Source organism: Homarus americanus, unplaced genomic scaffold (genome assembly GCF_018991925.1).
Source record: "Homarus americanus isolate GMGI-L3 unplaced genomic scaffold, GMGI_Hamer_2.0 scaffold52512, whole genome shotgun sequence".
NCBI lineage: Eukaryota > Metazoa > Arthropoda > Malacostraca > Decapoda > Nephropidae > Homarus > Homarus americanus.
The window spans coordinates 4,907,672-4,921,322 of record NW_024735442.1 but is presented as its reverse complement, the minus strand read 5'-3'; the positions used below and the strand labels follow the sequence as shown (position 1 = coordinate 4,921,322).

Here is a 13,651-nt window from a genome sequence, read left to right as displayed (position 1 = left end):
TTGTTTTTTTACGGGGATTAGCCCACCCGGGCATAGGTCACTGACCCACATTGGGGCCTGAGGGGCAAAAATTTAATACTCCTGTAATAATAATAATAATAATAATAATAATCAAGATTAAAAAAAAAAAAAAGCTGCCTATCTACCTATTGGACAAACTAAAATCGTTCCGGACCACGGGAGTTGCCGGACCACATAATGCCAGACTAGAGAGGTACAACCTGTAATCATTTTGAGTACATGTACAGTACAGCTTTGCCATTAGGACAGTGTGTGCATGTAAATAAGTAAAAATAAATTAATAAAGTTACATATATTGAGCCAAAAATATTAGTTGAAAAACTTTATGGATGGCTAAATTTTAAAATGACCAATAATCTTCATATAAAAAATGCAAAAATATTCAAGAACACAACTTTCTTGATATTTACTCCACTGGAAATGAATGTAAACATAGAACCGATTACTGTATTTGCGGACTAGCCGATCAGCTGATCTGTTAATATGCACAACAAAGCGGGTTTCTCCTAAGGCTTCCATTAATCGAAGTTTTGTTCGTTAATGGAACTGAAAATCCTTATGGGGCTAAGTTGTTAACCGAAATTTCATTAATTGAACCGTTCGTTAATCAAGGGACCACTGTATTCTCATTTTTCGCTCACTAGGCCCCGTTGTGGGTCGTTCGACCTGTGCCTGGGTGGACTAATTCTCCGTAAAAAACAAAAACAAAACTTGAGTGGATGATACAACGGTTTGCAGGCACTGATTTCAAAGAAAGCTACCAAAGCTGACTATGTGCCATGCTGTGCTTATTCCCTGAATCTTGTCAGGTGCTCAGTAACAGAATGTGTAACTGCCACTGTAATTTTTCGACTTATTTGAGAATTTTTATAAATTTTTTAGTGCATCGATACACAGATGGGCAATATTTTGGAATCGCCTGGAAGGTGAGCCTGTTGTGAAACATGTCAGTGAAACAAGGTGGTTTGCACATTCTAGAGCAGACACCGCGCTGCACAAGAGCTACAGTGGCATATTCACTGCTGTAGAAACCATTGCTAATAATCAGAAGGAGAAGCAGTGAACTCGTAGCAAAGCTTCGGAATTGGTGTGGGAGTTGAAGCTCCTCGAAACAGGAATTGCTACAGTTTTGTATGCATGTACTCCAACGATTCCACCTCACATCAAGGAAGCAGTAAAGTCCAAAATTGGATCTTAACACAGTTGTTGAACTCTTTGCGACAATGTGACGACACATTTCATAATGAGGTGGTATTTCAGGAATTGTTTGCTGATTGTGGTAATTACATCCCTGGTGATCGAAAGCACAAACGCAGTATCCACATCACTCAGCACGCAGGCTCAGCAAAAAAGACAATTCTCAGCGAGTGAGAATTTTCAAGTCACTGTTGCAACACTAATTGTGGGCCATCTATAGTCAGTGCTGACAAGATGAGCCAAGGCCTACAGCAATGTGTGCAAAATGTTCAGATTCCTCACAAAGTTGTTGTAGGAAAATGTGGGTTCCAATGTGAAGAAGGCAGCAGATGCTCTGGTTGCTACAGACAATGATTTGGAGCCAGCTTTGTATGGACAGATTTTACAATTTGTCAGCTACTTCAACATCTCAAGCTGCAGTTCAGCAGGAGGAGGAGAGCCGCAATGTCAATAAAGAGATGCACAGAATTTTAAAGATTCACAAGTTGGATGAAGTATTTCCCACCGTGCAGGTTATATTGCAAATTTATCTGTCAATGATGGTGTCAAATGCCACTGGAGAGCGCTCATTCTCCACCTTAAAGCGGATCAAGAATTATCTCTGGTCAACAATGGGGGACAATAAATTGAATCATATGTGATCTCTGTATTCATCAAGAGGAAACAAAGAAAACAATTAAAGGGAAGCTAAAGCGACACAGCGAGACTGTGAGTACCACTTGAACATTTAGAAAATAGCTCATGCATTGTTCAGATGATAAATATGTCATTAATTGCTCCATAGTGTTCAAAACAATTATAATTTTGGTTAAAACAGCAAAATTCCATGTTATAAAACAAACTTCTATAAAGTTCTATTACCATATGCGAATATAAAGTAATCTTTATAAATTTTACTTTATTATGCATTTAGAGAAAATAATGTGAGCATCATTATTTTTGTGTTAGCTTCAACAGACCTCAATTGTAAATCAGCCTCAGGCCCTTGGTTGGATTGTAATATGTTTAAGAGTTGTGTAAATCAATGCAAGGTGATGAGATGGTAGCAGCAATGGTGTTTGGCCACTGCTCCACACCCAGCCTAGGATGGACGCTAAAGAACGTCAATTGGCAAGTTGCGGGCAAATTATAATTATCAGTTTGCGCGCGGTTGGTTACGTGTCAAAAATTACAAGGGAAGTTGGATTACTATGAGACTTTGGCTAACCTGCCGAGAAGAGTCTGAGAACTTGGGAAACCAGCCGTGGTGAGTATTATTGATGGTTTGCTGTCAATACCCTGTATTAAAATGACTAATTTTGGGTGTGCAAACAAAACATATTTGAACTCCTAATTCACATAAAATACATAATTTTAGGCAGAGGAGATCATGACTGACAGGCGAGAAGAACTACATCCCTCCCCTGAACCCTCCTCCCCACCGGAATATCAACAAGTTCTCGCCAGAAGTTACAATTTCATTTAGGAAAGGAACGGAACCAGTGTTAAACAGAGGTTAAACAGAGGTGAACAGTGGTGAACAGTGCTTAAGTCAGTGAGAAAAACTCAACAGTAACAGTCGTACCCAAGTTAACCTTCACACAGTGAGATCCCAGGTACCCAGTGATAACGGCCCGTGAGACCCAACAACAACCAGCGATGTGTTAATCCGTCTACGATAGGAAGGCCTAAGACCAAACCTCACTCATATAACACCATCTGTGAGGGAATTACTACACCACATGTCCCTCATAACACCATATGTGAGGGAATTACTACACCACGTCAAGTCCCACATCACACCATCTGTGAGGGAATTACTACACCACGTGAGGTCCCTCATAACACCATCTGTGAGGGAATTACTACACCACGTCAGGCCCCTCATAACACCATCTGTGAGGGAAATACTACACCACGTGATGCCCCTCATAACACCATCTGTGAGGGAGTTACTACACCACGTGAGGCCCCTCATAACACCATCTGTGAGGTAATTACTACACCACGTGAGGTCCCTCATAACACCATCTGTGAGGTAATTACTACACCACGTGAGGTCCCTCATAACACCATCTGTGAGGGAATTACGACACTACGTGAGGCCCCTCATAACACCATCTGCGAGGGAATTACTACACCATGCCAGGTCCCTCATAACACCATCTGAGGGAACTACTACACCAAGTGAGTTCCTCCTAACACCATGTGGGAGGGAGTTACTACACTACGAGTTTGCTGTTCAACACCTACATTAATCTGTATGTTCACTGTATGTTCCTTTACCTTTCTCTTATGAAGGCTTTTGTTAAACCACCAATGTATGTAATAAGTCATTTATGTCCAATGTGTATTTTCAGCCTTCGGGCTGCGGAATTTTTTCAATAAACCGTTAATTATTATTATTAGTATTATTATTGAATGGGCTATTGAGATTCTGTATGACTTGTGTTGGTTGGCAAATATTAAAAATAAATGTGATTTCCACCATCATATTCAATATTTCTCCTCATATCAAAGCTATTATATCTAATTGCCATTGTTTAAATCCTGAACAACCTGAAAAAATTATAAGTATGGAAATGTATGGCACATTATACAGTAATAATGATAATATAAGAGTCCTCAATCCATTACTCTTTCAAGCACGTAAACCTAAGAAAATATAGTGAAAAACTTGCATCCTTCCTTCATTTCATGAATTTCACCTGCTGTCTTCAGTCCCCCTCTCCACTCCCTGTGACTTACAGTGTAGAAAAGTTAGGTGGGGGAGTTGATGATTACTTTTGCCTAGGAGTTGTGAGTTTGTTTCAGCCCTAATTTGTCTTACTGTGTAGGCCATTATTCTACATTTGAGATAATATTCCTTATGTTTTTTGGCTTGTTTTTTCAGTATTTTATATTAGTTTTGCAAATGCAATTGAATTTTGTATCATGAATAGATAAACATATGGGAAAAATAGGGGTCAGAAATCTTAAAGAACACTGTATAGTAAAGAATCTACAAATCTTTAACTGTAAATTACAATACTATCAAATATTTTCAATTCCTACATATTCCCTTACCACTTCCTGACCTCTCTCGGGGAAAAAAAAAAAAAAAGAAAAAAAATTCAACTTTTCACCAGCTGTTGGCCACCCTGTTAGAAAAAGATAAGAGTTATTACATAATACAATACCCTGTACAGTATTAGCTAAAATCGTACATAATCATTGGAGAAAGAAAAAAGCCAACTTACCATAAATGTAAGTATGACTATGAAGCAGATGCCTATGGTGATCGCAAAGGGTACCAAGTAGTTTTGTAGGTTGAAGGGATAGTCATCAGTTATCTCCAAAGTGAACCTACAGGGAATATGCAATACAATCAGTGCTGCTGTACTCAACAGTTTTAGGTTGACCTGATTAAAATGTGGTAACAATGGAAGTCTATAAATACAATAAAACTATAATACAATAAATGAAGTTGTTCAAGGTGTGTCTCGAACAAGGATGCAATCATGACAAATCTCCATTTTTTCAATGATTCTCCATACACATGATTCCCTTCTGACCATCATCTGTTAATTCTACTGATTCTATAAGAAATACAACAGGAAGAGGCTTTATAGGTCAAGTACACTTACTGCACCTGATATTAATGTGGGGATCAATCAAATTATACACTACACTACATTACTATCTATCTATACTTATATACCAGGAGTGGTCAATTATTTTTGCTAGCAGGCCACATAACATATTCTTGTCATATATTTGTATATCAAGGAAATAAAAACATACATCATTGATATCAGTTAACCCCTACGCCCATGGCTAGGGTGGCGACGGCCATACCCCCCAAGCAGGGGTAAAACAAGAAAAATCAACTTTTCCCAAAAATATTTTTTTACCTTTATAATTGATAAAACAATAAAAAAGATGTAAGAAAAACTATATTTTGTCCCTCTAGAAACTTCTGTGGCGCCTCAGTGACGAGACAAAAAAGGGGAATGTTTTTTTTTACGTCGAGCGCTCGCTGTCACTACGCACTTGGGGTCATTTTCCCGCTTGCCTTTGTGTCCGTGGTGGCCAGTAATACATATATTTACTGATGATAATACTTATTTCCTATAAATAATTCATTTAAAATAAAAATTTTTGCAATATTTTTCATAAAAGGTGCTTGGCAACACACAGCAGTCTGTCGCCAGCTGTCTGCCTATCTTCATGTTTGGTTGAGCAAGTAATGCATAAAATAATAATAATTCCACAAATACAGTCATGTGCCGGTTAACGTCCGTCCGAACAACGTCCGATCGCATATACGTCCGTGGCCCATTTAAATAATATGGGAAAAAAAAACATTCAGACAACGGGACATAGCGGACGTAAGTGGCCTTAGAGCAGGCGCGGTCACGCATGCATCACGTGTTCTTATAGATTGTGCTCCTCTCGGAGCAGCCAGGTCAACTGTTAAGTTGGCCCATACCAACCCCTTCCCCTGAACCCTCCTCCCCACCGGAATATCAACAAGTTCTCGCCAGAAGTTACAATTTCATTTAGGAAAGGAACGGAACCAGTGTTAAACAGAGGTGAACAGTGGTGAACAGTGCTTAAGTCAGTGAGAACAACTCAACAGTAACAGTCGTACCCAAGTTAACCTTCACACAGTGAGGTCCCAGGTACCCAGTGATAACGGCCCGTGAGACCCAACAACAACCAGCGATGTGTTAATCCGTCTACGATAGGAAGGCCTGGGACCAAACCTCACTCATATAACACCATCTGTGAAGGAATTACTACACCACGTGAGGCCCCCTCATAACACCATCTGTGAGGGAATTACTACACCACGTCAGGTCCCTCATAACACCATCTGTGAGGGAATTACTGTACTACACCACCTCAGGTCCCTAATAACACCATCTGTGAGGGAATTACTACACCACATGAGGACCCTCATAACACCATCTGTGAGGTAATTACACCATGTGAGGTCCCCCATAACACCAACTATGAGGGAATTACTACACCACGTGGTCCCTCATAACACCATCTGCGAGGGAATTACTACACCACGTCAGGTCCCTCATAACACCATCTGAGGGAACTACTACATCACGTGAGGTCCTCCTAACACCATCTGGGAGGGAGTTACTACACTACGTGTTTGCTGTTCAACACGTACAATCCTACATTAATCTGTATGTTCACTGTATGTTCCTTTACCTTTCTCTAATGAAGGCTTTTGTTAAACCACCAATGTATGTAATAAGTCATTTATGTCCAATGTATATTTTCAACCTTCGGGCTGCAGAACTTTTTCAATAAACCGTTAATTATTATTATTATTATTATTATTATTATTACAGTAACTATATATCCATAATATGTTTTGATAGATATAAGAAATGCCTATTTTACTGGTTTATGTTTTTTGGCTATTGTAGTGTACAGTACAGTACTTTTAATTTGATTTCCTTACTTACAAAATAAAAAGTTTACAAACTGTATAACAGTGTATGCTTGGTTTTGCACCGACGAGGCAATATTGAACAGTACAAGTACACTGCAATACTCCACATACACGTAAGTATAAATACAAAGTTCACAATGTGATGTTCGGACAACGTCCAATTCGGTTAACGTCACGTTTCCAAGAACGTATCTAGGACGTAAAGCGGCGCATGACTGTAAATACATTTATAACATAATCATAGTATTATTTTCCAATAATACTACATTACAACAGAACTACACTACTTTCAGCAATATTACTTTGATACAACATGGTAAAATGGACAAACAATGAAAATGAAACAAACAAAAGTAGGTATTTACATTCAGGAAGCTTCCCTATGGCCGAGGTGTAGCGTGACAGGCAAATAGTCACACAGGAACCTGATAAATTGCGCTGGGCATTTAAACAGTGGCGGGAAAAGGCGCGCGTTCTGGAACGTCACCCGGGGCGTAAGGGTTAATGACAATGTAAAAAGCTCACTCTATGGAAGGAATAGGAACAACTGACATACACTTGTTGCATGATATAATGAAGTTAAATTAAATTAAATCAATTGTCTAAATGAATAAAAATTAATATTTAGCAGATATTTGTTCTGTCATGATTGTTTATAAGACCATAGCTTACAGCCCAGAGAATTACAACACATATAGCAGGGAGCACTGTACATGCCTCGTGGTACCCCCACTTACCAAGTTGACACACCCTGGGTCAGGACCCAAGGGACCTGACCCCGGCCACTAAGTACTTGACGAGGGACATGACCTACAACCACACCTTGGTAGAGGTCAATCACCGTCAAGTTCTCCTCCATATAAAGGGCCTGCAGTCCCGTCCACGGTCCTCTTTGCTCATTCGTCATCGGGCGATTCTAGCTACGTCAGTCATTCCCAATTCATATTCAGACAACTTTCACAACACTATCGACGGAAGACGGAGTCGCTCGTCACTAGTCGAGGTGGGGAGGGAGACTTCCCTCCCCAGCCTCGCGTCACCAGCTAAGCAGAGTCTCCCATAGGAGACAGTCCAGAAGCACCTGCTGGGCCTCCCACAGGTCACACGTGAGTCTTTGTCAGAGCTATCCATAGGGTGAGTTACTTACGTTGGAAGTGTATTCATTTCATGTTTGTGTCCGAGAGTCAGTGTCTAGTAACGTAAATATGATGTTCGGGTAATGTGTCCATGCCACGTATGTGCTAGTAACTTCGATATAATGTTCTATTAATGTGCCTGTTTCATTGAGTGAATAATAAATAGCAGTATTGAAAGCGGTGTTTACAAGATGTCCTTTAAGAACGTGATATAAGTGTAAATAACTAACCGGCCACGCTACCAAACTTCCTCTCTTTACATCCCCTACTACTATCTATACTTTCTACCTTTTAAAACCTCTCATTACAGTTCCATATTTGATGAATACACCAATTCCCCCATGAATGTCATTTCAGTCAACGTCGTTTCATTATAATGTGCACCTTAGACGATCCCAACTCTATCTCTCCTACTCCTGCTCCTCCTACTGAACCTAAGCACTTTCCTATAATCTTCACTCGTAGGGTTGCTGGTGTGTTATGCAGGTTGGATGTGAGGAAGGCGCATGGACTGGACGGAATACTCCCTAGTGTTTAGAGGGAGTGTGCTGAAGCTCTGCCCCCTGTGCTTGCTGCCTCCTTTGCCTCAAAACCCAAACTTTTCCTTCTTCTTGGAAGCATGCCTTGGTTCAGCCCATCCCGAAGAAGGGTGACCATTCTAATCCCTATAACTATCTCCCCTTTGCCCTAACTTCATCCCTCTCTAAGATTTACGAAACTATCTTAAACTCTCATTTTCTCCATCACCTTGAATGCTTTTCTCTTTTATCGGATCACCAGTATGGCTTTCGCCCGGTAAGATCTACTGGTGACCTGCTGTCCCACTGCACCCATCTTTGGTCATCCTCTCTTAGGGATTATGGGGAAACTTTCGCCGTGGCCCTCGACATCTTCAAAGCATTTGACAGGGTATGGCACAAGTCCTTGCTTTCTAAACTTCCCTCTTATGGTTTCTCTCCCCCACTTTGTTCCCTAATTTCTAGCTTCATTGAGAACCGATCCATGGCAGTTGTTGTTGAGGGATCGACCTCTCGCTCTTTCTCTACCAATAGTGGTGTACCACAGGGCTCTGTTCTTTCACCTACTATCTCCCTTCTTTTTATCAATGATTTACTTCACACTATGACTAATTCTATCCGTTCTTATGCTGATGATTCTACTCTTCACTCTTCTTCACATTTTTCAATGCAAATCTGTGCAGCATCTCCAAATGGAGAAGTAGAAACTTGGTTAAATTCAACAGTAATAAAACTCAGTATTTACCTATTACACTTTCCAAATTAGATGATCTCCCACCAATCACATTTCAGGACGCAATCATTCTGCCAAGTTCTAAAATAGATTTGCTAGGTCTCACCCATTTCCTCTAATATGTCAAGGAAGCCACACATCCACAACACTGCTAAAGCTGCCTCCTGAAAGCTGGGAATGTTGCACAGATGCCATAGCTAAATCACTCCTGAGCAGTTTATAAGGGATTTATTCATCCTAACTTGGAGTACAGCTCTCATATTTGGGGTAGCTCTTCTTCTGTCCAACTGTTTGATAGGGTGCAATCAAGGGTATTTCATCTTGTTGACTATCCTCCTTTAGTTGATTATCTTTCTTACCTTTCTCTTCACTGCAAAGTTTCTTCACTCTCTCTCTTTTACAGGTACTGTAACGGGCAATGTTCGGTGGAATTGGCATCCTGTGTACCGCCGGCAAGGCCAGGGGGTCATAGCATTCGTCTTGCCCGAGGTGCCCACAGTTTCTCTGTGGCTGTCGGTCACACTAGAATAACCCATTACTGTATAGTACATCCTTCTTTCCTCTCACAGCCAAACTGTGGAATGCTCTGCCTCCTTCTGTGTTTCCATACACATACAATCTGTCTCACTTTAAAAAGCTGGTTTTCCGGTACCTTTGTGGTGTAGATTAATATAATCTTTATCTTTTCTATTTTTTTTAATTTCTTTTTACTCTCATTTTTTTGTCCCATTGTGGGTCGATGACCTGTGCCTGGATGGGCTATGGGCTATTTCCTGTTAAAAAAAAAAGAAAAAAAAATGTACGACAATTTTAAAAATTCGCTACAAAGGCGCTCAGCACCTGACTGTCATAACAGCCAGCTGTGTAAGAGACCTGCGTGGGTGCCATACAGTATTTGTTCGGTGGTTGGTTGGTGCTCTTCCAATATTCACTTAAAAACCAATTATAAATTTATTTGATCCATAGATCAATGAGTGCTAAACATGATTTTTGCACCACTACAGCTTGTGGTCACAAACAGAAGAGGAAAAGTGTTACATTGTTAATTAGATGTGGTAAAGAGATTTGAAGGACAGCGAGCAATGGACATAGCAAGAGCTGTCGGTTTGCAGCCTACAACTGTTCAAACAATTTGTGGAAATGCAGAAAAAATCAAATAATGTGCTAAAAGTGTTACTCCTTTATCTGCTGCAGAGTTAAATAACAGAAGTGGCATTATGGAAAATATGGAAAGAATGTTGAACATGTGGATGGAGGATCAACATCACGGAACTCTCCATGTTCGTTGCTCTCCTTACAGGCAAAAGCTCTAAGTTTATTTGATACCTTAAAACAAGGTGATAGTGCTAAAAGTGAAACATTTGTGGCAAGTCGTGGGTGGTTTGAACGATTTAAGAAGTGTTCAAACTTGCACAACATACACATTACAGGTGAGACTGCAAGTGCAGATAAAGAAGCAGCTGCTGCTTACCCAGCAGTATTGAAAAAGTAATTAAAGATGGTGGGTATACACCACAACAAGTGTTCAATGTAGATGAAGCATGTCTATCTTGGAAACGAATGCCACCCAGAACAAACATTTCAAAGGAAGAGAAATGTGCACCTAGGTTTAAGGCGGCCAAAGATTGCCCGACTCTCCTGTTTGGGGTAATGCTGAAGGTGAGCTGAAGCCATTGCTTGTTTATCATGCCGAGACACCAAGGGCTATGAAGGGCTACTCTAAAGCTCATCTTCCTGTTGTTTGGTGCTCAAACAAAAAGAGCTGGGCCACTAGAGCAGTGTTTGAAGAGTGGTTTACTGGATATTTCTGCCCAGCTGTCAAGGATTATTGTAAGAAAAATAAGCCCAAACACAAAGCATTCCTGATTTTAGATAATGCTCCAGGCCACCCACCACACCTGGATGACTCGTCAGAGAATGTCCAAGTCATTTTTTTCTGCCTCCATACACAACTTCCATAGGGGGTTATATTTGAGGTGCATGTTCAAACATTTAATTGAGTTTACAGAATGTGAAAATAAGCCCACTGTAAGGGAATTTTGGCAGACCTACCACGTCATGAAAGCTATTGACAATCTGTCTGAGGAATGGCAGGAAGTGAAATCAACAAATATGAATTGTGTTTGGCATAAAATCTAGCCGGAATGTATCGGTGATTTCATTGGATTTGACCACCCGATAAACAAAATTCATGAAGAGATAGCTGGATTGGCACAGCAAGCTGGGTTAAATGAGGTAGAGGTAGAAGATGTAATGGAGTTACTTGAATCACATGGTGAAAAATTATCAAATAATGATCTCATGCAGATGGAACAATGAGCAGCCGAGCAAGAGGACGATGAAAGTGAAGAGGCATTACCAGCATGATCCATATCAACAAAAGAAGTGTCTGAAGCTTTTGAGTATTTGGAAAAATTTATGGCAATTTTAATTTAAACTGACCCTCAAAGAGAAAGAAGTTCACAAGCCAATAGAACAATACCAAGTGGAAACAACTGTTACATGGAATTGCACAAACAGAAAAAAAAGAATGCATGTCAGCAAACACTTAACATGTTTTTTTAAATGCTCATCCGAACAACTTGCCACACTACCCCACCCTGAGGTGATACCAGGCCCCTCAGTTATTTCTCACAACACATTTGAGGGATTTGAAATGAACACTGATTTACCCAAGCACACCTCCAGTGATGATAACGGCCCTGATTCTCCTCTACCGAACAGAGGGAAGTGGGGCCCAAGTAGCCTCCTTACCAATCCCCACCACCACATTCACTACTGCATCAGCCATCCAATAAATATTATCTTATTTGTGTTTAATATTCTTATTTGTATATGTAGTACACATTTATTTATATTTAGAAAATACAGTGATATCTCCGTTAGCCGGAACAATTGGTACAGAGCACTTCCGGGAATGAGAGATTTCCGGGTAACGAGACGACTCACTCAAAGCCGGAAAAAAATCCCTCATCCCCGAAATTTTCCGGGTAACGGAAAATTTGTCTCGGAATTAAAAAAAAAACGCGCCTGATTTTCATCTCTCAAACCGGTTAAAAAAAAACCCAGAATTTTCTGGGTACCGGGAAAATTTTATCAGAATTTTCTGGAAAATGTACCTCTCAGAAAATCGATAAAATTTTATTTCCGGCTATCGGAGAGTTCCGAGTTTGAGGGATTCTGGCTAACGGAGATACTGTATTACTGTAATACCTGTAGTGTTGTTTTTGGTCTTTATTCAGTAACTGTGTTTGAAAATTTGGACCAGAAATGTACTCAAGGAACATAACCCCTATTTATATCATTGTATCAATGGCAAAATCAGTTTCACTTGACCCTCTCACACATGATGACGTGATTCGCGTCATAGTCATGATAAAACCAATTTCACCCGTGATGTAAATAGTCATCAAACCTTAAAAAATAAAAAATAAATTAGGTTTTCAACAGAATTGCATCAAATTTTGATGCATCATAATAGCAACTAAGTTCCATCAAATAAACTAATTGGCAACTCTCGAGGCCCATAGGAAGGAAAGACTGCAATGATAAATGCACAGTATTATCTCAGCAGTCAGACCAAAAGTGTGAGCTGCGTCCACTTAAATTTCCATAACTCCATGCGGGCTACCTCAACTCCTGGATTACACTGCTTACCCTACTCGCTGAAATAATTTCTCTTTAGTGTTAGAGAAGTGATGTGATGGTTGTGTAATGTAATATTTTTTCATATTTACAGGAAAAGTGTTCAGTTTCAAAAGTCGTTATCATATCAGGCCTCGTTAGTGACGTCTCAAAAAAAGTATCTGAAAGAGGATGATTTTCTAGAACTCCTGTTTAGGGAGAGTGAGGATTAAGTGGATAGTGATAATAAAGAGCCTGGTAGTGAAAATGATCGTGACAACAACAAATAAAGTCATGAATCTGAGGGAGCAATTGTGTCGGTCCGGTTATCACGTGCCTTGCCACCAAAAACTCCCTCTACCATCTCCCCCCGCACCAACAACGTACCACCCTCACTCTTCTTCACCACAACCTTCCACATCCCAAGCACCTCCTTCATATCTCCTGCATTATGAAAGCCTCATACCACCCGCTACCTCCCTTCCTCATCACCCAGGTTGTCCACCACCACATGCCTCCCATGGTCACCAAGCACCTTCCACCTCCCACACTGCACTTATCAGCTATGCCTTATTGGAATCCCTCTCCTTCTCTACTCCACCTAGAGCTCTTCAAAACCCTTATATATTTAGTTCTCCTGGTCTTACTGCTACTACTCTATCTATGCCTTCTGCCTTCATTCCTCCTGAGCACAGGCAGCAATTATGCCATTCCACCCCTTCTCCTGGCCTTTTCATACCTCCTACCCTAATCTCCTCCACTGCAGCACAACCACAACCTTCGTCATCACAACAACTACTACAGTCATCCCTTGGTTATAGCGCACTTGGTTATCGTGATTTTCGTTATCATGCCTCCATCAAAATCTGCACACCTGCCGTTATAGCGCATTTTTCAGGCCGAGAATTTGGTTATCACGCATTTGCCTCCAGGTGTAATGTTATCCCCCCCTGCTTCACCTACATCTATTGAGGATAAAATCTTT

At 40.4% G+C, this 13,651-nt stretch overlaps 1 protein-coding gene across 1 annotated transcript in view; it reads right to left on the bottom strand.

Annotated features, from left to right (window-relative positions):
- Positions 1-13,651, bottom strand: part of LOC121871011 (E3 ubiquitin-protein ligase RNF13-like) — a gene marked incomplete at its 5' end in the record, with an annotated part of 191,475 nt that overhangs the window by 126,257 nt on the left and 51,567 nt on the right. The window contains 1 exon segment of the mRNA XM_042373066.1: positions 4,437-4,542. Coding sequence (XP_042229000.1) covers positions 4,437-4,542 — 106 coding nt within the window.